The 24,862-nt window shown below is 42.3% G+C and overlaps 1 protein-coding gene across 3 annotated transcripts in view; it reads right to left on the bottom strand.

Annotated features, from left to right (window-relative positions):
* Positions 1–398: 398 nt before the first annotated feature.
* Positions 399–24,862, bottom strand: part of UBA6 (ubiquitin like modifier activating enzyme 6) — a 125,237-nt gene continuing 100,773 nt past the window's right edge. For all 3 annotated transcript variants that reach the window (XM_044447392.1, XM_044447394.1, XM_044447393.1), the window contains 10 exons: positions 15,351–15,402; positions 15,191–15,254; positions 11,131–11,200; positions 9,975–10,046; positions 8,808–8,925; positions 7,365–7,558; positions 6,022–6,149; positions 5,551–5,638; positions 5,165–5,259; positions 399–3,494 (listed from right to left, as the gene is read on the bottom strand). In XM_044447392.1, coding sequence (XP_044303327.1) covers positions 3,347–3,494; positions 5,165–5,259; positions 5,551–5,638; positions 6,022–6,149; positions 7,365–7,558; positions 8,808–8,925; positions 9,975–10,046; positions 11,131–11,200; positions 15,191–15,254; positions 15,351–15,402 — 1,029 coding nt within the window. In that variant the 3' untranslated portion in view covers positions 399–3,346. The remainder of the gene's footprint in view (positions 3,495–5,164; positions 5,260–5,550; positions 5,639–6,021; positions 6,150–7,364; positions 7,559–8,807; positions 8,926–9,974; positions 10,047–11,130; positions 11,201–15,190; positions 15,255–15,350; positions 15,403–24,862) is intronic.

The following is a 24,862-nucleotide window of genomic DNA, read 5'->3' as shown; positions in this document are numbered from 1 at the left end:
TTGAGATAGAATGGAACAATTCTGAGAGATCAGCATTCACTACAACATTGAGTCTACAACCAAGCATTAGGATTTTCCTCCTAAAACCAAGTGGGGCTTGGGGGAAAGGCTCCATTATGTGTGTGGTATAGTAGCTTTATAGCTACTTGCAACCCAAATATAATTAAGCATTAATGAGTTGTTTTTGGGAGCAAGTATGAGCTCCAGTAAGGCAGGACTCATCAGGGGAGCTGGGAAGCTCCATTGTTAGTATTCTAATTTGATACTGCCTAAGCCTCCAAGATGGTATTGTCACTAATGAGATAAATGCCTTCACTCTGCCACCTTGGGAGAAAAAACTAATGAACAAATCATGCTGCAAAATACTCCATTCTGAACAATTGACAAAACCATGCACATTTTGGTGGTATGTTTTCACATTTTTAATATGAAAGACAAAAAGCAGATTTCGGTAACTGCTTAGACTATACATCATATTCTTTACACAAATAAAAATCACTCCTTCAAAAAGTACTGAAATAAATTCAGAGATAATGCAAACTGTGGAAGTATACAGAATCCTTATTTTTATCTTTAAACTGAAAACACTCTTTGAGATTACCTCTGTGAGCAGAATAATCCTCAAGATAAGACTATATATAACAGGTAGGCAGATTTTTGTGTTGGTTCTGTCCACTATTCTGAATGTTTCTATACAATAATGTCTGCAAGGAAGACTTGCTGGGAAAGGTTCTTCAGTTTCAAGCCCACTGATGTATGACATCAAATGCAGTTTTGCAAATGCAAAGACTGTCTCGTTGCTACTCTTGAATGCTGATTAGTAATTGTGAAGGAGAAAAAATGCTAGCATGATCACACCCAGATTGGTTTTTTTTTTAATAATTACCTCTCATGGGATATTCATGACAGTAACCCTTGTTTTATTACTACCCAGCAAGCATCTAAACTATTTTAAGCTCACTATAGTTTGCTTTATGAAAAAACTATTTAAAACACAAAGATAAGCAAATCTCAGGCAAAATAGTGATTTGCTATATATGCCAGAATAGTAACATCTTCAGTGTCCCTCTACCTCCTGCTGTCACAGTATCTATGCTCTCTCATTGCTTAAAAAATTAACTAGCAAATTATCAAAATTAATTCCATTAAAATATAACAAATTGGAAATGGTAGCAGATACATCACTTAGAAAGAATTACTACATTCCTAAATTATGGAATAATTTTGATAAGGGTAAGTACATCTTTGGTATTCAAGTACCTACAGAAAAGGAAACATTGGCAACTTATATGTCATAACTGCATAAAAACACAAAGTTTAAGAAATATATTAATATAACAAAATCTTTTGTGACAAAGTACTTAGGAATATAGAGTGAAGCCATGATATTTTTTTTAAAGAGTTAAACATGCACCTTAATTTTTCTCTGGTGGGGGAGAGGCAAGAGAAGTAGGCTAAAGCTACATGCATAAGGAAGCAAAAATGTGCCAAAGATGCTTCTGTAAGGCACTGTTTCATATCAAACAACTACAACCAAAATTATTTCTCCCTTCCTAGTAAATCTATATTGGACTACTTAAATTGAAATATCTGTAAACTGTTCTGTAATTGGACTCATTATAGTGTAAACATATTTGTATGAAGAAGCTTTTAAAAGAAACTTTTAAACTGAGTTTTAAAAGAGTCAGTACAGAAACAAGAAAATACAGCCTAACAGAGTTGAGCATGTTCTTCAAGCATATTGAGGACCATGTCTGGCTATAGTCACAGTGGGCTTATTCACACAATAACCATGAATTAAAACAAGTGCCAGTGACTTGCTTAAGTCATAGTATGTGCTGAGCATCATTACCTAATCACCCACCCAGCCACAACCTGGCCTGTCATCTGAATATGGGCAGCATGACTTGTCAGGCAGGGAAAACATCCCTCAAATAACCCACAGAATGGTAATGGAATATTTGAAGTTCATTTTGCTATGCAACAAGCCATTCCACCCAAGTATGGATCATATAACAAGCTGTGCCAGGTTCATGGTGTATACACACACGTGTGTGTATGTGTGTCTGCATATACACATATAGTGTTCAGTGTATACTGCGGTTTAAACAAGCAACTGTTCTATGGTGATCATGTGAACTAGGCTGATGTACATGAAACCTTCAATATCTGGATTTTACCAGGGGCCTTATGCACAACTAAATAACACTGGTGGCAATGCAACAGCACTGATGATAAAGTTCAGTAATGTAAAACAGAGTGTTTACATCTGGAACTGCCCTAATTATAAAAGAATGGGCCATGTGTCCAATTTTAATGAAGGAGATGTGAGCAAAAGGTGCTAAACACTTTTCCCACCTGAGGCTTATTTCCCCACAGCAGGGTTGGGGTCTGCAGGAATGAAAATGGTGGGCAGGCTGGTTCAGCTATATTCCTCTTTTGCTGTTAAAATATGGCCAAATCCACTGCTTTCTATGTGACTGGGACAAATCAAGGTTTAAAAATGCTCTCCAAGCTAAGTGTGTATTTTGGCCCTGAATAGGTCATATAATGTCAACCAAATATAAGCTTCAACTTGACAAATGAAAATGTGGCAGTTGACATATCTGAGGGAAAGAGATGACAATTTACACATTTTATCCAAAACCAAGACACTTGTATTTCCAGTTAGGACCCAGGTATTAATCAGTCTCTTCCCACACAGGAACAATCATCCAACTTCTTTAAAGCAGTATGAAAAAGCAGCTATGAAAACCCAAGCTCTTAGATGAAAATGCCTACAGTACAATCTGCATTTGCTTTACATGGTGTGGTTGGTGAGGTAACAGAAAAACTTATTAGAAAAACAAAAATTATAGCTTTATAAGTTGGCTTCCTCTCACTGTGAATGTCTTCTAAAGTAACATTTAATCTGCTCCAGAAGAGAACAAACAATTATTGCAGTAAAACATCATTCAACTAGACTTGGGCTAACATGCAGTGGGGCAGGGGGAAAAGCAAAGGAAAAAAAAAAGTTTGATAACGCTGACATTGGCAATTTTTCCAAATCTTGACTGTCACCTTTTCTACTACACAGATTTTCAGTCTGTCATTCTGGTCTTCCCACAGAGGTTAACATAAGTGTGTTTTCTTCAAAATGAACCATACTTTCAAGCAAGCTTCAAGTTCTCCTTAGATACAGATAGCTATGAAAATGCTAGATATATAAATTACAAATCCACTTTGCTAAAGAGCTTCTTAGAACAGGTCACTGACTTCCCCTATTTCTGAATTAAGGCTTCACCAAGTATATAGTACCATTCCCTTTCCACCCCAGGATGGTGTTACTCTCCTTTCCTGTGGTCCTCTACAGTAAACCTGTATCATTTTCATGGGCAAAATAATATCTAACAGGTGGTCCTGGCAAGTCTTCTTCACCATCTGTTTCTGGAGCAAATGATACAGTGAGGTCGACATATTTCTTATTTGCTGTTGGTTTCACAAGTTTTTGCATCCTACAAGACAGGATTTATGTACAGAATTATACATTGTATTAAGAAGCTACAAACACAACACAAGAAGTATTCCTGGAAGACTAGAAACAAATTCAAGATAGAATTTTTAAGATGCAGCCAACCTTGGATCAGGCAAGCCTTCTATTATAAGGAAAAACAGACCTGCAGGGACATCATTAGAGCACATTTTGAAAAGTGTTAATAAGAATATTTTAAAAAGCAGTAATTTTCCAGTGGACAGAGAGAATCCTTAATCCTTTAGGACTGCCTTCCCAATCTGGAAAGAAGACTGTTCCCCAGACCATTTCCTCCTCAGGAAAGGGAAATGAGTCTGAATACCTAAGGAATTCGATTTGATTTTATGTGTTCTTATGAATTTGTGATGCTAACAGGAAGAATGACTGTTTGGGGAGGATACTGTTGTGAGCCATGTTATCCCTCTGACCAACACCAATTTCAAACCATTTCTTTGCTTAATAATCTTTATTGTTTCTCGAAAGTGTCTGAGCATACACAATGTAGTATGTTGAAGCCTATCTACTGCTCGTTTTGCAAAGCTCACCTTATGAACCCATCTGCATCTCAACCTTGGAGGAGGTCCACTATGGAAATGAGCATGCCTCCAATCCACCCATTGTGCCTCTAATTGGGCTTCTCACTAGTGCCACCCTGTTTACCTCTGAAGGATCTCTCCATTGGAAAGATCTTTCATTTCAACATCCCCTCCTGTGGGCTGTAACTCCCCATTGTTCCCATGACTGGTATGCAGACATCTCCACCAGCCCTTTGGCTAATCTTTTCTACTGCCTCCCTTGGCTAAGTCCCAGGACAGTGTGTGGCCGCACTGTCTCACAAGCAGTTTCATCCTTTGAATTGTTAAAATTCTCCTGCGAGTGTGCTGGAGATCGGACAGACACTATTAATTAGTTAAGTATTCTGATTTCATTTTATTCTGTTATGTTGGTTGTTCATTTGCTTGTTAGTTAGGTGCCTGAACAGGGGATATGACTGGGAAGAACACAGTACTGCTGTTCAGTGAGGGAGATACAGCAATGGCATTTTATTTATTTATTTATCGATTTATAGCCTGCCTTTTTCCTACAAAGGGCTCAAGGCAGCTTACATCTCCTCCTCCATCTTATCCGCACAACAACCCTGTGAGGTAGGTTGGGCTGAGAGTCTGTGACTGGCCCAAAGTCACCCAGTTGGCTCCATGGCTGAGTGGGGACTAGAACCCAGGTCGTCTGAGTCCCAGTCCCATGCTCTTAACCACTACACCACACTGGCACTCCATTTGATGGGCAATATTATATAAGAATGGATAGGTAATTTCAGACTATCCTCCCTTTACAGTCCTTCTCTTAACTAGGGTCTTCATCTTGCCATGCCAGTAATACACTGGGGTCTTAAGGTACTGTTAGAAACACAACATTAGGAAATTGGAAGCAGTCTACTATTAGTTTCTGATCCTCAATGAACAAGTGAATTTGGCATACACCACAGAGGTCTTGGCAGAACCCTGTAATCTGTGACACACTTTACACCAACCACAATTAAAAAAACAAAACAAAAACATTCTGTCATAACCATAGGTAAAGCAAGACTTCTCTCTCAGACATCTTGAAGGCCCACCTGGATTTTATCAGATTTGCTGTATTGTTAATACTTACGTCAGCTTTAGTCTTTTGACATGTCCAGGCATCACAGGAACATATAGCATTTTCACTCCCTGAACCACCATAGTTGGCTCAATTCCGTATTTTTCCTGAAACACAAATGCAAAAAATACTTGAATTGGTTTATTTTCTACAGTTCTAATTAGAAATTTAAGGTGCAAGCTCAGTTCACTGTGATCATTTTCACATCACATACACCTTGCAAGTTTTCAGTATGCAAATATTTTCTGAATATGCTATGATGTAACATGAATCTGAATTGGCAGGATGAATTATGACTTGAAAGGCAGTAAATTTTATGATCTGTACCAATGTGCAATCTGACAAAAGAATTACCAACAATCTGTTCTGTAATGGTGTATTTAATGCAAATTTCTTACTTTGACAGCATTTATGAAGTCCAAAAGTGTGAAATCATCCTTCCCATAAACAGTCCATCTATCCCAGATTGTAAAAGATATCCCATTTCTGTCACAGAATAAAAATGAAAAATACTTTGTATCAGAGGCATGTTATTGTAAAACAGTTTTCAATCATTTGATATTATCAGTACTTTGAAGTGTAGGAAGATGATAAATAGGCTTCTAAAGTCAGAGTATTGCAACAGGTAGGAATCTATCTATGAATTCCTATTTTCAGAGATGGCAGGTGACTTACCTGCAGCCAAAAAGAGGTGCAATCCCAAATGTGGCAATTGCCTCCCACCTTCCAACTCAGGAGAGTAAATAATAAGCAATGAGAATTTCTTAAAATTTGTCCAGTTGTTTAGTCATACTTCAATCTATATAAAGGCTTTGAGTTTTCTTGCTTACAGCATATCTTATTTTAATCCCTTAATTCATCCTATTTACCTTATTTTTGTTTTTCTTACTTCAGTTGTTTGTGTGAAGACAATTATTGGTATAGCCAGGTTGAAAAAGCAGTTCTTATATGCTTGGAAAGGGTAGCCACCAACTACTTTGATCAATTCCAAAGCAACCTACAGGAAAGGAAGAAATGTAGAAGCTGTAAAAACTCTGAAATGCCTTACCATAACTATACAGCTATAGAAGTTTTGGCATATCCTGATCTATACAATATGCAGCATGAATGATAAGCCACAAAACAGTCAGTTTTTGGATAGGAATCAGATGTCCAAAGATAGGAGTATCTCAGGAGACCTTCAGGGGCAGGCTATACATCCCCAATGAGTTCCTTGGTGCCCTCCACCCTGTTCCTCTTTCACCACCAGATTCTCTGTTACACTACAAAATGAAGCAGTGAATTCAGCTGCAGAGGTGGGGGTGAACCTGGAGGAGGGGGAAGAGGTAAAACAGTCTTCAGACTTTGCCCACCATTGCCTTAATACACACATTTCTGAGTGAACATGTGATTTCCCTCCTGCCCCCCCCCCCTTTGCAGGAAACATTTCCTGCATTCCCATCGAGAGGATACAAGTATCAGGCATCCAAGTAGGTCTTTCCATTTGCCCAGGGGTGCATAATCTTAAGCCTCCCAAAAGACCATTGCCTCCCTCAAGATTGGTCTTTCTGTTCCTTCCTCCAAAATTCCACTTATCAATGGAAGGAATTCATGCATGGATGACTCTGCAGCCCCCTAGACAGCATCACCTCTGACCCATGCACCCCTGCTTTAACACAAAGAATCACTTCATGCTGGTGAGCTTCCTCTCCAGAAGCTACTTTTAGGAATGAATTCAGGTGAAAATAATGTGCAGTCAGTCTCAAGTAACTGTTCCATATATGTATAGTTTATTATAAGTAAGCACAATCTGCAAATTAGTTGCATACATGCATGCAATTATTTATTACATTTCAAGCCAGACTTGTATTCAGGAAAGCACTTATACTACAATAAGAAAAAAGAGAGATGGCTTCTACTTTTTGCAACAACCACATAAAGATTTATTCCATAATATAGCTGATATTGCCAATTTTCCCAATACAGCATAACATGGCCTCATACATTTTTACCACCTCATTTGTACAGCTAAGACATCACTTCCTCAGAAGCAAAACAGGACCAAGAGATAAAAGAGAACTGCTTCCTTATCCCATGATGAGTTGGGGAATCTAAGTAATAAGAAAAACAGTTCCTTTCTGTCTATTCACCTTTGGCTTTTCTAGCCATAACAGGGAAATTAGTATTCATCATAATTTTATGTTCAAGACAGGAAAAATGAATCCTCACTTACCAAACCAGAGACAGCTGCTGTAGAAGTTGCAATGGCAGGGATAATTTTTCCAGCAATCCGTTTTGTTTTGAGTCTGTCTGCTGGTTCAATATTATACATTTTGGCTCGCAAATTGGAAGCTGCTGTTATGAAGTCTATGTGCCCATTACTGTCATCATCCTTTTCAAAAGTAAGTTCCTTCATTTGTAAGTCATCTGTTCAGAAATAAAAGTCAAAATTCTTTTGGGATTCTTGGCTATTTTACTTCAATAAATGGTTACTTTCATTTCCCTCAAGGCAGTTGGGACTGAATTTTTCTGCAGAAGGGAATATATTGTAAAGAAAGCTATTACCCCACAGAATGGAGACATTTCTCAGCTTTTCCTAAAGAGATATGCCTTGCCTTAATATAACATTGGCAAAAACTTTGTTGAAAAGATTGTTATTCATCCTGAACCTTTAGTATAGATCAAACTATGAATCTCTAATACAGCATAAACAATCTAATCAGTCTTTGGAGTTGAGCCCATTCCAGAAAGGTTTAACACTGTCCTTGAAAAAACAAGCTTGTTGTTTGGAAGTGCTCCTTTAATATGGCCTTGTTCTTGGGTGCACAAGTATCAGTTGTAGCCAGGAGCACTTTGGCCAAGTTTTGACAAACTGATTCCATTCCTGGGGAAAAGAGATGTGGCCCTGCCATACATACATTGGCTACATCAAGGTTAGATATTTATAACATACTCAGCATGGGGTTTTCTGGATCCAGCAACTGGTTCCAGCAACATATTACCTGCAGTGGTTACTGGTCTGTTTCCAGACACTATTCAAGGTGTTGGTAATTACTCTGAAGCACTGAACAATTTGTGATCAGGTACCCTAAACAACAGTCTTCTCCTGTATAATCTTGCCCATCCACTAAAGTTACTAAGAGAGCCACACTTACAAGTCTCACTCCTATGTAAGATACAGCTGATACTCTCTCATGGGATTCTGCCATCATAAAAAGCTTTGTTTCAGGCAGGTCTTTGGTCTACTAGGATCAAGGGTTGCCAAATTGAGGCTCAGGAACCACATGTGGCTCTTTAAGTTTATTTTGTGGCTCCACACTTGCTGCTGCAGGTGTCCACTTGCCACTCACCACCTGCTACCTATGGGCACCTGCTTGCCACCTGCCGCCACTGCCCATAATTGCCTGCTTGCAGCTCTCAAACATCTGACATTTACCATATGTGGCTCTTCCAAGTTTGGCCATCCCAGTGTAGGTTATGAGTAATGTTCTCCTGTTCACTCTGTTCTTTTTTAGTGTTTCCACCCCGCGCCGCAGCCTTTTTTTGTATTTTTACCTGCTGCTTGTTCGCAGTATTTTCATTCTGCTCTATAATTAATGTGCTTATTCTTACTGCACTGCCTTGAGTGGTTCTATTTGAGTTAGAAAGGGTAATATCTCTAAGCACTAATATTCACCTTTTGTAGCTGCATTAGCCAATATGGCAGTCTCCAACTGAAGAACAGCATTCCTCTCATCCTCGCTGCTTACTGGAATAGGATCTGGTTTCCTCACTGTTTCGTCTGTTTGTACAACCTGTGAACATGAATGGTAAATAGACAAAATCTTACTACATGCATTTTTCTGTACACAAGTCTACTTTATTAATGTAGATTGGCTGCAATGCTTGCCCCATCTTGTATAATCAACTTGGAGCTTTTACAGAAAGAAACAATTTTGGTAGTATCTAAGTATTTCGGAGGGATATCAAAGCAGCTTATTCCTTCTGTCTAAAACCAACAGCACAATATTAGCAAAAACTGGCTCCAAAATTGCAAACCTTATGAAAGTTTTGTATGTATATTTAAAACACCATAATCAAGGACTTTATGTAAATATGTCTGGCATGCCTCCAATTTAAAATGCATGCTTCCAATATTTTTTTTCCCAAAAAACTTTCTGTAGGGAAGGAGAAGAGCTTTTAATTTACACTGACAGAACAGTTTAATTTTTTTTAATTCTAATGTGTGCTTGTTGTCTTTTAAATTAAGTTACTCAAGCTCTTATCTCCATTTCAGTGGCACCTAAACAAACTTTGGGAAGGCCAAATAATGGCAATAGTAATACAATAGGTATTCATAGAATGATTTAAAACATTCAATACATCCTGCCTGGCGCCGTCGTTATTTGTTTTTCGGCGCCAGGCGAAGACCTTTTTATTAAAGCAGCATTTTAAATGTTAATATCATTGAATTTTATTTGGCTAGGGCGGCTTATTTTATTCCAATGTATATATTTTAATTGTTATTGTTTTAATTTATTGTGTATTTTATTATGTTGTCAGCCGCCCCAAGGCTACGGCAAGGGGCGGCATAGAAATGTTTTAATAAATAAATAAATGAATAAATAAATAAATTATCTTGTCTTAATTCTTATAATTTAAAATGGTAGGACAATAGTGAAATTAGACAGCCGAGGTGAAAACAAAGAGGATAACCTAAAATCACTGAATATGTTCATGGCAATTATTACAATGATATTGGGAAACTTGGAACCAGGCTCAAAAAAACCTCTAACAAATGCATGTGCATAACAATAATCAAATGGTAATGTGAAAAGGTATATTATCTAGATGCTGATCTTACTTTGTTAGAAGGTTGAAACTCTTGAACCTTCAAATCAGAAATTATCTTCCAAATATTTTCTTCTGCCATATCCTGTATAAAAGTGATACCTATTATAAACTGAGGACAACCATACTTCTTGAAACCATTATGAGAGCCAACTTGGCTATGGAGGATGGTATATAAAAGCTTGTATTGATAAATAAACTCTGCTCCTCAACAGTAAGCATAAAGTAAACAAAAAGGTTGGACACAAAGAATCAACAAGGTAACAGGAAGTATTCACATTATTATTATTTTTACTAAAATTCACTTAATCTTGTTTACAATGCCATCTCCACAGTTATTAGCAGAACTTTTACTTCCAAAAACCATGACATGAATCTAGAACATATCCGAGTGTGGCTGAGGAACATTCCCTAGAAATATTTCTATGCCTTCTGAACTTTGTACAGCTATTGTACATGTTCCAGACACAATTCATTTTTTAAAAAATGCAAGTGAACAAAATGTAATAATTATGGAAAGACAAATGCAAAGCTTTGTTGCTTTCATATTAAATCCATAAATACACATATACAAAATTTTTCTTTCACATTTTGCAAGTGCTTTATTAAGGAAGAGAATGCAAATTTCAGTGATTTAGGCAAAACTACAGATTAGATTGCAACTTTTCTTGCAGAAAGATACTGCAAGCGAAAATACAAAATATCAGGAACAATGAGAGATAATTGGGGAGGGGCAGCTGAGGGTTAAACATATACACACAGAAGCAAAGAAAGGGCCTCCCAGTCCATCTAGTCTGACCCCTGGCCCCAGCCAGCTCTGCTCATGGCATGCCTACCATGTGCATATCCAACCTATCTTTGAACACCCTTACCAATGGGGCTTCACCACCTCCTGTGGAAGCCCGTTCCATACCCTTGGGATTCTAACTGTCAGAAAATACTTCCTGGCATCCACCTTGAACCTTGGTTCCCTGAGCTTTGCTCCATTGGTTATTTGACTCAGAATGGATTCAAGGAGTATCTGGACACAGGGTTTTGAGGAAACCTGGATTCTGAAGTATACTTTGCTTTTACCTGTCATAAACATGCTTGACATTTCAAAGTGTTTTGAAAAATCCACAGAAAAAGGTTTACAGTGCAAGGATTCAGTCCCCCATTTAAAGGCTTACCTTTTCTGTAAAAGGGACACAGTAAACAACTGCAAATAGTTTTGCTGTACTCAGTATGAAGCTGTAGTGCCTGGGGAAAAAAGCAAGGTATCATTCCACTTTCCTGAAAAACATATTAAGAGTAGGGGAAAACTGAAGCAGCGGGTATTTTTCATCAAGCAGAAGAGCTGAAGGAATAGAAAACAAACTTGCCTTTGAATAGATCTGTACTTTGCTTAATTTAGGGCACAATCCTTATGGGATTGCTGACCATCAGATGAAAGTTCAGAGGATTCTAACAATTCTATGACCTGCTAGACTAATGCAAGGTGGGTGGGGGGGAAACAGGCATTTCCTGTTCCTCCAAAACAAAAAAACTAACACCCTAGGAAGACTATTGAAGCCATAAAGATCATGTACTAGCTTTGGGTGGGGACAGGCAACAAAGACCATAGGATTCTATGGATCCTCCCCTCCCCTCCCCTCCCCTCCCCTCCCCTCCCCTAGGAAAACCTCTATTCACCCTCTCAAAATCATCAAATAATTCTGTTACAACTTGAGAAAGAACATGACTCTTTTCATGACAGCTGTGAGAGGTGGAGGATGAAGAAGGATTTGATGTCAAATTCCCCCTCCCCAGGCTGTAAGACTGTGGGAAGGAGAATCCCAATATTCTGTGGTCCTTGGAATGTGATAGATTCCCAAATGGGAATGGTGGAGAAGTGTGAGGACTAATTCACACTGCCTGTCACTGTTGGCTTTTGTCGGTATCAAGCCTCTTTTTAGGCTGTTGCTACTAAGGAGTGTTGGTACAGTGGGGTCAGTTGGTCTCTGACCATATTGCTGATGCCCCATGAGGTAGTCTTGTTGTGTAGGTTGGAAGGGGCGATATTGGGATTGCCGCTTCCATGACCACTTACAAAATCATTGTATGAACCTTAAGTCTTGCTTTGTGGATGGTATCTAGCCTTTTGTCCATCTTCAAATGGAAGAGACCAGCACCATCAAAAGGCATATTCTTGATCCACTTAGTTTCCTGCAGCAGGTTTCCAGCTCTCAACCATGCATGTTGTCTAAGGGCAGCCACACCAACAAATGTTCTTGATTTGCAATCTACATGATGCCTCAACATTGTCAGTTGTTGCTTGGGTAGTTGCATCACCTCGCCAATGAAGCCTCTCACCAGGTCTCTTTGCTGCTCTGGAAGAACAGAAGGGAGGGATTCCATTTTTTGCCACAGAAGAAAACTGATAATGTCCCATCATGGCTTCATAATTAGAAATTCTGAGTCCAAGTCCCATGGCGGAGTAAATATGGTGAGACATCATGTTAATTTTCCAGCCTTCATGGTTGGTCAGTGCAGTATGTTCTTGATTCTGATGGCCCTTAGTGGATTTGATAACAATCAAATTTAGTTGGGGATGATGTTCTGTTCCCTCACCGTATACATGCTCTCAGGGTACTACAAAGTTAGATGCAGATGATTTGGCAGTTCCCACGATTCCATCATCACCTGGCATAGCATAGGAATAAAAGGGAGAGCCACTGGGACCATGTCCTTTGTCCTGATGACATTGTAAATGGTATCTTGTCCCGGTTCAGTATGTTGAACATTGATACCTAAGAATGTTGCCATACGAACAATCTGTTCAGAGAACTGTCCCATGCTCTCCCTGGGCAATCCTGGACCTTGTGGTGACACAATATTCTCAGGCAAGGTGGAAACTGCCTCAGCAGTATCTGTCAAAGTCTGATATATGCCGTAATAGAAGAGGAGGAATGAGCCAGAGATAGATATTCTGTTGCTCAGGGAACAGCGGTCACCTCTCCAGAAGTAGATGGTAAATCTGACTGTTGTTGTGGCTGATGTCAAGAATGAGCTGGAGGGTATAGGAACCCATAAGGTGGAATATAATCCTGTATATATCTGGGTGGGCAACATGGATATGGAGAGGACATCCAGTACCAGTCTCTTCCATACCAAGAGATCTCTGGTTCGAAGGCATTGTTGGATCTGTGGGTCGAACCTGGAGAAGCTTCGGCTGACTGTAGTTCATATGGACTTGGTATGGGAGGACATTGGACTTGTGCTGGTGAAACTTGAGTCATCTGTACCAACAATTTGGATTGCTGTGGTGAGCAATTCGGGGATTCACGAACCTCCCCTTCCGAGATAGATGTAGGTAAGGCTATCTCATGTCTGTGGAGACCAGGTGGGCTGTGTCACAAGCATGGACACAATCTTGGTGACAGGCTGGGATGAGAGCATGGAGATAGTCTCGGACTTGCCCATACCGATGGGGGTTGAAACGGAGGTTGTTTTGGTACAGGTGAACCAAACAGTTCCATCTCAAGTTGATATTCCACGTCCTTCTGAGTGGAATGATGTCGTTTCTGCCTTTTCTCAGGCTTTTCTTTTCTGGGACATTTTTCTTTCCCAGATTGTTTGGTCTTTTTGCTTTCTTTTCTCTGTTTTCTAGGACAATAAGACCATTTGGGACATTTTTCTTCAGTCCTGGAACTCCTTGAAGCAAGCTGAGAAGCTGCAGGTGAGTGCACAGGGGCACTTTCTTCAGGAGCAGGAGGACTGGTAGTTTTTTCAGAGGTAACCTCCTTCATAGCCACTAGAGCTCTGCAGTAAAAGCCTAACAGTGGACATATTTGTCCACTCAATGGCCCCTCTCCAAAAGAAAGTAGGCAGAGCATATGGCTGTCTGTAGAAGAAATTTTTGCTCCACACCGTGCACACTTTCTAAAAGCAGAAAGCTGTGCCATCAAGAAGAAAGAAGGGGTTGAGATAAGAAGAGTAGGCAATAGGTAGTTTTTAAAAAAAAATTGTGAGGGGATGTAGAAGCAGGGAAGGGGGAATTTAAAAAGGTGGTTGAAGAAAAGATGGTGAGGCAGTAAAGAGGTTTTAGAAGAAGTGAAGGTGAGAAATTTTTCAAAAGATAGATAAGAAATTGGTAGTTTTTTGAGAAAAAAGCGAAAGCAGTAAGAGAAACCCAAGTCACAGTGAACAGCAATCGAAAACAGACTGACAAGACAGCAGGCCCAGCCTATTTATACAGAGAGGGAGGGAAGTTTGGGTTCCCACCAAAAATCCTAATGAGCTGAGAACCTTACCGAATATAGGCACTGCCAGGCACAGCACCCATGTGTGTGATGCACAGAGACCATGATGAAGAACTTGAAGCAGTTTGAGAGTTCCACTGGTGCAGTGTTTTCTAGGTCTTTTGTGTCTGTCGTCCTGCTCCAGGGAGTTTCCTCCTTTTCCTGTCTCTCAAGGTTCTCTTCTGCTGTTTCAGCTTGCTGATGCTCTTCTTGCTTCTGGACTACACTTAGCTGTTGCAGATCCTTCACTCTGTCTAAAAACCCTTAGTTTTCTTTTATTATCTGGAGAATGGACACTTGCTGCTCCAGTGCTCTCACCTTTTCTTCTATCAGAGCTCTTAGTATGCAGCTGTTGCAGGCCATCACCATTGCGGAGTCTCCTTAGTCCATTGTTTGTGCAACCTTAGTGTTTCTGACTTTGCAGGAACTGTTGTGACAACTGGTGCTCTGAATATCTTCACTAAAGGTTAGCAACACAGTCCTACTAGTAAATAGGAGTATGTTACAAGGAAGAAGAGAAGTGTGTGCGAGTGTGTGTGTGTGTGCGCACAGGGTGGGGGTAAGGGTGAAATAAAGAAGAGAAACAAAGGGTGGAAAAATATTAGGGACTTCCCCCTTGACTCCCCTGCCGAACTCCTCCCCCAGACTCCTGTTTGTTTGTTCTGGTTGCTCGCTCCCTGGAAGCTTGGCTGCTTGTATCCCAGAGGCCCTAGACCAGCTGGGGCAACTTGCTCTGCTCTGCTAGGAGTCAGGAACCAGAATGAATCACTCCACCCACATATTATTAATGAAGATGGATTTTAGAACAGAAGAGTCAAAGATCATTCTAAAGACCTTAAGAGGCCTGAATGCCTGATAAAATACTTGTATTTCAATGCTGCATTAGATTGGTTCTATAAATCCACAGATTTACCATATATAGTTTCTTGCTTCACTATAATGAAAACTAAAGAGATACTCATTTACTTACAGTGGATCATTGAAGTCAAATTGTATTGGAAAAGGTGGCCTCTTTGGTGACTGCCAAAACAAACCTGGCAATTCAAAAGAAAACAAACTGAATCTTAAAAGCAATTAAATGAAATAAGATACATTAAATCAATATTTATTTAAATATATACTGTACTTACTACCATCTTTTAATCGTGTATCAATGGGAAATGAATGAAGTAACTGAAGGGCCTAGATGAAAAAGAAGCCATCTTAATATGATGTTTTAGCATTCTGTTATGTCATTGAAACCTCAGAAACCATTAACCTGCTCTAAAATCATAATTATATTTAATAGAAAGGCATTATCAATATAAAAGATATTCAACTACTAGAAAAATTCTTCCTATGAGAAATCAGTATGACTTCAGTATCCAAGTAACTGAAGTGTGCCTAACAAAACAAGTTGACCAATATTCTTGATACAATTTCAATAGAAAATATTATTTCATTCCAGTGAAACCAATGTGCTCTCCACCAAAATTTAAATAAGTGTAACAGCCATGTAATTAACAACTTGCCTCATAACCAGTGCAACCAGGAATTTCATGCAGAACAGTATGCAGGCTGGCAAATGAGGAATGGATCTCTTCCACTTATTTGCCTGGCTTCTGTGCTGTTTGTGGAAGAAGGAAAACTGCCCTATCCTTTCTCTGTCAGTCTGACAGCAGGCTAGTAAAATAAGGAAAATAAAAAGTATCATGCAATCCCATGCTGGCTGAGGAAAAGGACCATCTGAGAGTGATGGTTTAACTCCTGTCCTACACTGAGCAGGGGGTTGGACCCAATGGCCCTCTGGCCCCTTCTAACTCCACCATTCAATGATTCTATGACTGTAACCATGATGGGCTTATTTACATGGCTTGTTTAGGGGAAAATTAACATATATACCTAAGAACAAGGCTATTTGTTCTCATCTTGGTTAGAGATGGAGCAAAAGTGGGTTATTCCTCGCATCTGACTTAAAGGGATATAATCTATGTTCCACTTCAGTGGGAGGTGTTTCCCCAACTTGAAAACCAAGAAACAAGACATTTTTAAACTCAGTTGTGGCAACAAATTATAAGTGTGTATACATGAATGCCCCCAAAACCTGGGTGGAAGAGGCCAGACATGTTCTTCTTTCTCAGCAATGCCCACCTCAGCCCTTGATACAGCACCAACATTGCCTGGAGGGCTGGGGAAGGGGAGTGGCCTCCATTTATCTCATTAATACCCTCCAGGTTTCTTGTCTCCTCAGGATCTGGTCTTGACTGTCTTTATCTGGCGTTGGGTTCTTGAGTCAGACTGAGGATTTTGCTGGTATATCCACCCTGTTGTCCAGCAGTTTCCCTACCTCACTTAAGAAAAGTAGTCTCAGACCTGGTGTTGAAGACTCCTATAATGCTAGTTCTGGAGGACTTTAATGTCCATGCTGAAACTGCCTTATCAGGAGTGGCTTAGGATTTCATGGCCACCATGACAACCATGAGGCTGTCTCAGCATGTTATCAGCCAAATGCATGAAAAAGGCCACACTCTCAACCTCGTTTTTTCAATGGACTTGTAAGATGATGGTTCAGTTTTGGAGGAGATAAGTTTAACCTCACTGTCATGGTGAGATCACTTCATGGAGAGATTTGGACTGTTGTCCCATTCCTCCCTCCACAAGGGTGAAGGGCATATTAGAATGGTCCAGCCTTGGAGACTGATGGATTCCAGAAAGCTCTGGAACGGATATCCAGCTGATATAGTAAGTGCTCCTGCTGAAGTCCAGGTAACCCTGTGGCACAGGAAGATGACCTGGGTGGATGACACAATCACACCTAAGTGCCCTCTCCATCCTGACAGAACCTGGTGGGCTCCATGGTATACACCAGAGCTTAGAGTGATGAAGTGAGAAGACAGCTAGAATGTAAGTGGAGTAAATTTCATGACAAGTCTGACCAATTACAACTTAGAGCTCATTATCAAGCCTATTCCATGGTGATAAAGGTAGCAAAACGACAGGATTCTGCCACCTGTACTGGTTCTTCACAAATGCCGTCCAGCTGAATTATTCTGAATGTTTTGAGGTTTCCTGCAGTCTAGTTCACCAGATGAGACTCCAGAACTCTCAGCAACTCACTGTGATGAATTTGCCATACACTTTGTGAAAAAAATTGCTCAGATCTGCCATGAGTTGGATTCCACAATTGCTTCAGTTTAATCTAGGGATATATCCAGAGCACAGTCTTCTAGCCCCATTTTGCTGGATGAGTTTCAATTACTGCAGCCCAAGGATGTGGACAAGGTGCTTCACTCTGTTTATCCTACCACATGACCTCTTGATCCTTGCCCATCATGCATCATTGAGAAATCCAAAAAGAGGCTTCACCCCTGGGTCCAGGAGGCTGTTAATGCCTCCTTAAGAGAGGGGATAGTACCAGCCTCTTTAAAGGAGGCCATGATAAGCTGACCCTGGATCCAGGGATTGTTGCCAACTACTAACCAGTAGAAAACCTTCCCTTTTTGAGCACAATACTGGAGCAACTGGTGGCCAGACAGTTCCAGGCACTCTTGGAAGAAGTGGACCCATTTTAACTGGGTTTCAGTCCAGGGTTCAGGAAGGAGACTGCCTTGATTGCCCTGAATGATGATGTCATGCCTAACGACTTGGGGGAAGCGTTAGCACGCAAAAGAGGGCCAGAAGCCCCCAGTGAGGATCAGGCTTTAGAGCAGGGAGATTTATACTTGGTGCCCATGGCACAAACAGCCCCCCCCACCACCTGACTCTGAAGTTTTTGAGAGAGTTCCTGGAAATCAGGAAGGGGAGTCGGTTGTCATGGAAAGTGCCCAACTGAGGCGGAGACTTCGACGCTTAGACCAATTAGAACAGAGAAGGAGAGAAAGAAGTTTGTCCAACCCCCCTGGAGAGGGACGTATGAGATTGAGGTCAACGTGACAAATCTTAGAGAGGTCAGAAAGGAGGGGGCAATTGTGTTGCTTAGAGCTCTCTGCGGTAGCTCCTACACTATCTGTCATAAACATAAATCTTGTAGTCGTTTGGAATAAAGGTCTTTAGTTTTTATTGCCTGCGTCTGTGCAAGTAATTGGGGACATGAGTTACGACCTCACAACAGCTTGCCCCCTCCTTTCTCCGCACTCCAGCATCCACAGGAGCATCGTGACTCACACAGCCAGGTGAAGTTGTTTTCTTTTTTGGAACGTTTTACTAATGGAGGCTGCAGCTCCACCTTCACTTCCCCCGGAGTACAAAACACTTCAAGATGAGAACCTCCTTTTGAGGGCCGAAGCTACAGCAGCGAACGAACAAACAAACAATCTGTGTGCAGAAGTTGCTTCGCTTTGTGCAGCAGCAGCAATGGTGGCGGTGCCCCCTCCCCACAGACTTCGGAGATAAAGTTGAAACGCTGCCCAGTAGAGCCTCCTCCCAAGTACGATGGAAAGAGGGAAGGATTTATGACTTTCAAGGCACAATGTGAACCATATATGCATCTTTGCCAAAATGACTTCACCGATGAGAAGACCAAGGTAGACTTCTTAATCAATCAACTTTCTGGGGCGGCTGCCCAGTGGGCAACTGTGAGGCTGGTGGCTCAGGACCCCATTTTGAATGATGCAGCAGCTTTTCTGAATGCCTTGGAACTGTTTCTAGGCGTGGGGGCACACAAGGAAATGGCGGTCCGTGAAATTAAATGCCTGCGGCAGGGAGCAGGCTCAGCTACTGATTACATGACTCAATTTCAACTTTTGATGAATGACCTGGGATGGAATGAGGAAGCCTTGATGGTACAATATCGAGAGGGTCTTAGGAGGGAGATTTTGGATATTTTGGCCCGTTCTCCCCCACCAGACAATTTGCAAAATTTAATGCTTGTGACTATTCAACTGGACGTGCAGCTTGCTGAGCGGGAAATAGAAAGGCAGGAAGGCCACTCTGGCCCATTGCCAGTTGGAGAGAGATGGTTCCCATGGGCAGAGGCCAAGCCTCGCCGACTCGCACCAGATTACTATGTTGCTGAGGTGACAGCTCAGCCGGAGCCTGAGCCTGAGCCTGAGCCCATGCAGCTGGGAGCAGCCAGGTCCCGCATTCCAAGAGGGGAGATTGATTACCGCCATGCTGCCAGACTGTGTTTTGTTTATGGACAAGGAGGACTGACTCATTTCTGCTCTTGGAAGAAGCAGGCGGGAAACTTCCAGTCCCAGTGTCATTAAGCATCGCGACGCTGGGACCCACACCAAAACCCCGGTGGTGCCCTGCCCCCAAAGGGCCTCCTTCAACCCAACACCTGCTGATTGATGTTGCTTGACAGGCACCTCCTCAGCCTGAAATATGGGCCACAGCCTTGATTGATAGCAGTGCCACTGCTTCATTTATGGATGAGAATTTTACTAAAAGCACTCCTTTCCAACATCATTACTACCTGCCCCACTCCTAGTGGACTCAATTCAGAGGCAGCCTCTACAGTGCCCATCGTCGCACCACTCTTCCCCATTGACTCTGCAGATTGCCAAACATCACGAGCAGGCTGTGTTCTTGTTAGTAAAGGATTTACAGTACCCCCTGGTACTGGGCATGGACTGGTTAGTCAAGCATAAACCTCAGATAATGTGAGACTCAGGGCAGATACAATTTATTTCCAAGTTTTGCATCCTACATTGTTTTGACTCCTCCACCCATGCTCCACCAATCCCCCCCCCATCATCCACCACCGCTCTTCCTTCTCAGTATCAGGATTTTTGGGACATCTTTGATCCTCAAGAGGCCGACAAGCTACCACCCCACCGCGCTTGTGACATGGAGATTCACATACAGCCGGGAGCCACCCTTCCTGTCGGCAAATTGCGGCCCATGTCCCCCAAGGAGCTACAGGTACTCAAAGAATTCATTTTTACCAACTTAAAAAAAGATTTCATTCCTTATTGTCGCCCACTTCGGCCATGCCCCTTATTGTTCCCCAGAAAAATTCTGAAGAACCCAGAGTTTGTATCGATTTCCACCGTCTTAATGCCATTACAGTCCCCAACACGCATTCCATGCCGTTGATCTCTGAGATTTTAGAACGCCTGGGCCAAGTGAGCATTTTTACTAAGCTGGATCTCCGAAATGCCTACAACTTACTCTGCATCCGTCCTGGGTTTGAGCACCTCACAGCCTTTGCATCAAGATTTGGCAATTACAAATTCTTAGTTATGCCATTTGGGCTTGCGAATGCGGGACAATAGTTTATTCGGTTGATAAATGAAATCTTCCATGATTTTTTGGATGACTTTTTGATTGCATACTTGGATGATTTGTTGATTTTTTCAAATGACCCAGAGTCCCATGTGCGCCACGTGTGGGCTGTCCTTCAACACATGTGTGAGAATCACCTCTCTGCTAAGCTTGAAAAGTGCGAATTTCACACTACTTTCCTGATGTATCTCGGATATCGAATTTCCCAGAATGGATTACAGATGGACCCCGAGAAAGTACGAGCTGTACTCTCTTGGCAACCGCCTTGTATGAAGAGGGAACTGCAAAAGTTTTTGGGATTTGCTAACTTCTATTGCCGGTTTATACCTCACTTCTCTCGTTTGACAGCCCCTTTGACTGACCTTTTGAAAGAGAAGAGACGGCGCTTGAGCTGGCTTCCTGAGGCAGCAGAGGCTTTTGCCACCTTGAAACGCCATTTCGCTTCAGAAAACCATCTAGTACACCCTGACACATCTGTGCCTTTTGTACTACAAACCGACGCTTCTGACAGAGCTATAGGGGCAGTTCTGTTGCAACCAGCAGGAGGGTCCGGCGACGATCTCAGACCGGTGGCGTTTTACTCCCGCAAACTCACATGTTCAGAACAGAACTACACCATTTGAGAGAAGGAGTTGTTGGCGATCAAAGCAGCCCTAGAAGAATGGAGACATTTGTTGGAAGGGGCCTCTCACACGGTCCTCATTCAAACTGACCATAAGAACTTGGCCCATTTTGCCTCAGCTAAGATTCTCAACCAAAGACAAGCACGTTGGGCATTGTTCTTCGCATGTTTTCGTTTCCACATAGAGTATGTCCCGCCATCAAAGAACCTCCTAGCAGACACACTGTCCAGAAAACCTGAGTACTTTGGGGACAATGAAGCACACCCTCAACGTACCCCTGTCTTACAGCCTGAAACGATTGTATCCGCCACTGCTTCGACCTCTTGGTAGGTGGACCTTCTCCGAGCCCAACAGGCCAACCACTTTGTCCGGGCCAAGAGGGAAGAAAGGGAGGCGGGTACTCTACCTTCTTTCTATAACTTTGAGAACAGTTTATTGTTATATAACCAAGCTGCGTACATTCCATTGCCACTTAGAGAACGAGTGTTGCAACAATGCCATGATTCCCCCTCTGCTGGTCACTTTGGGGTTTATAAGACTTTGCATATGGTACCCAGGGACTTTCGGTGGCCCTGCATGAGCTACGATGTTAAATCTTATGTCCTCTCCTGCCCCACATGCCAACGGGCCAAATGCCAGCCCAGCAAACCCCCAGGGTTGCTACATCCTTTGGGGATCCCTCCTGGCCCCTGGCATACTGTTTCTCTGGATTTCATCACGGATTTGCCCCCGTCGAGGGGCTTCACCACCATATTGGTCATCACAGACTTATTTACCAAAATGGCTCATTTTATTCCTTGTACGGGACTTCCCTCAGCCAAAACCACGGCCTCTTTTTTTGTAGATCATATTTATAAATCACATGGGTGGCCCCTTGCACTAATTACAGACGGGGCACTTAGTTCACCTCACGGTTCTGGAGGGAACTCCTTTCCTTGCTCAAGGTCGACCTACACCTCTCTTCGGCGCATCACCCTCAAACAGACGGCCAAACGGAGCTTTTGAATGTGACCCTTGAGCAATTATCTCCGTTGCTATGTAAACTACCAACAAGATGATTGGTCCTCTTTCCTTCCTTTGGCAGAGTTCGCTTACAACAATTCCGTGCATGCTTCCACCCGGCAAACTCCCTTCTTTGCTAATGTGGGATACCAACCCCGTGCATTTCCCTCCGCACTACCTGCTGCTGGAGATTTTCTGCACAACTTGGTTTCCGTACAGTCTTTGCTCAAGGAACAGTTGGATCAGGCCAAAGCTACTTACAAAGAGGTTGCTGACCGACACAGGCAACCTAGAGCCCCTCTCCGTGTGGGCGACTGGGTTTGATTGTCTACCAAATTCCTCCCCCTTTTGGTACCTTCTCGCAAACTGACCCACAAGCGTGCAGGGCCCTTTCAAATCGTCGCCCAAATCAACCCCATGGCCTTTAGCTTGGCTTTGCCAGCCTCCATGAAAGTGCATCCAGCTTTTCACCAGGCGCTCCTTTCCCCTGCCCCACTCTCTCACCCCCTCTGCTCTCAGGTTCCCCCATCTCCACCTGTGTTGGTGGATGGGGAAGAGGAATTTGAAATCGAAGAGATCCTCAACTCCAGGTTTTGGAGGGGGCGGTTGCAATACCTCGTACACTGGAAGGGCTACCCCCCTGAAGAGCGCAGTTGGGAGCCCATTGACCACATACATGCACCCATACTCCTGAGACGATTTCACGCTCGCTTTCCGCACAAGCAAGGTAGCAGATGCCCTTTGCCTCGCCGAAGGAGGGGAGGTCATGGGGGGGGGGGAGTGTCATGCCTAACAACTTGACGGAGGTGTTAGTACACAAAAGAGGGCCAGAAGCCCCCAGTGAGGATCAGGCTTTAGAGCAAGGAGATTTATACTTGGTGCCCACAGCACAAACAGCACCCCACCACCTGACTCTGATGTTTTTGAGAGAGTTCCTGGAAATCAGGAAGGGGAGTCGGTTGTCATGGAAAGTGCCCAACTGAGGCGGAGACTTCGACGCTTAGACCAATTAGAACAGAGGAGAGAAAGAAGTTTGTCCAACCCCCCTGGAGAGGGACGTATGAGGAGACTGAGGTCCACGTGACAAATCTCAGAGAGGTCAGAAAGGAGGGGGCAATTGTGTTGCTTAGAGCTCTCTGCGATAGCTCCTACACTATCTGTCATAAACATACATCTTGTAGTCGTTTGGAATAAAGGTCTTTAGTTTTTATTGCCTGCGTCTGTGCGAGTAATTGGGGACGTGAGTTACGACCTCAAGACAGATAACCTCTATCAGGAGAGGAACAGGGAAAATGTGACCCTGTTGATTTTTCTAGACTGCTAAACAGTTTTCGACATCATTGACCAAGGTGTTCTTCTGGACAGCCTGGCAAGGATGGGAGTTGGGGGCACTGCTTTACAGTGGTTCCATTCCTACCTGACTTGTGTCCAGAAGGAGGTGCTGGACCAAGATACTTGCTTTATCCCTTGACAGTTACGCCATGGGGTTCCACAGGGCTCTATACTGTCCCCCATGCTCTTTAACATTTATATGAAACTGTTGGGAGAGGTTATCAGGAGGTTTTGGCTGCGGCATCAGCAGTATGATAATGGCACTCAGCTCTTCCTCTTGTTTACATCAGATCCAGTGAAGCAATCTCCAGGATGAACTCTGTCTGAATTTCATAATGGACTGGATGAGGGCCAATAAACTGAAATTCAGGAAGGACAGACGTGCTGTCGGTTGATGATCTGGATTAGATGACCACTGTTCAGTCTAGGATGGGGTCACACTTCTCCAAAAGGACAGGATCTGCAACTTGGGACTGCTCCTGGACCCAAAACTCTCATCTGGAGTCTCAGGTGGACTCAGTGGCCAGGAGTGCCTTTTTCTAGCTGCTGTGAATATGACAACTACAGCCTTACATGGCCAGACAGAGCCTGACCATGATTACTTATGTGCTGGTAACTTTCTGACTACATTACTGTGATGCACTCTATGTAGGGGTGCCTTTGAAGATGATCCAGAGACTACAACAGATCCAAAATAAGGCTGCACATCTGATGTCAGTTTGTTCACCTGGATAACACATATACTGTATAAATTACATTGGTCGCCAATTGAAGCCCATGTCCAATTTTAAGTGCTTGTTTCAACATATAAATCCTTAAACAACTTGGGACCTGGTTACCTTTTCCAGTCTACTCCTACCTGCCCACTGAGATCTGGGAATGAGTTCCTTTTGAGAGCGCCATCGCCAAAAGAAGTAAAAGGGATGGCATTTAGAAGAAGGGTTTTTCCAGTGGCTGCCCCCAACCTTTGGAACAGGTTTCCTAAAGAGGTCCATCTGGCGCCATCTCTATTTTCATTTCAGCAGCAGACAAAAACCATCCTCTTTTGCTGATTTTACAAAACGTGAATTCAAAACGTGATTATAAGTGTTCACTCTGCTCTACCAGATTTCCTCCCCTCTTCCCCCTGTATTTTTATTTAACCGATATTTTAAAAACTAATATTAATTGTAACAGTTGTGTTTTCTTGCTTTTACTGCTGGATTGTTTTAATGTATGTAATTTTATTGGTTATTTTAATGTTTTGACTGTGAGCCATCCCGAGATGCCTTGCATGGGGGATGGGCATACAAAAGTTTTAAATAAATAAATATTTGTTCTTGTACTGTGAGCTGTATATTGATAATGTCAGCTGCTTAGAGAGTCCTGTCAGGCTATTGATGGCATATAAATTTGAAAATAAATAAACTACTCCTGAATTTTCCCAGGAATTGATGTATTCTATTCCCTTTTTGAAAATGGGGACAACATTGATCCTC

The sequence above is a fragment of the Varanus komodoensis genome, unplaced genomic scaffold (assembly GCF_004798865.1).
Source record: "Varanus komodoensis strain SLA01 unplaced genomic scaffold, ASM479886v1 scaffold51, whole genome shotgun sequence".
In the NCBI taxonomy this organism is placed as follows: Eukaryota; Metazoa; Chordata; class Lepidosauria; order Squamata; family Varanidae; genus Varanus; species Varanus komodoensis.
Note: the sequence above shows the minus strand (reverse complement) of the source record. Positions and strands in the feature narration are given on the sequence as shown.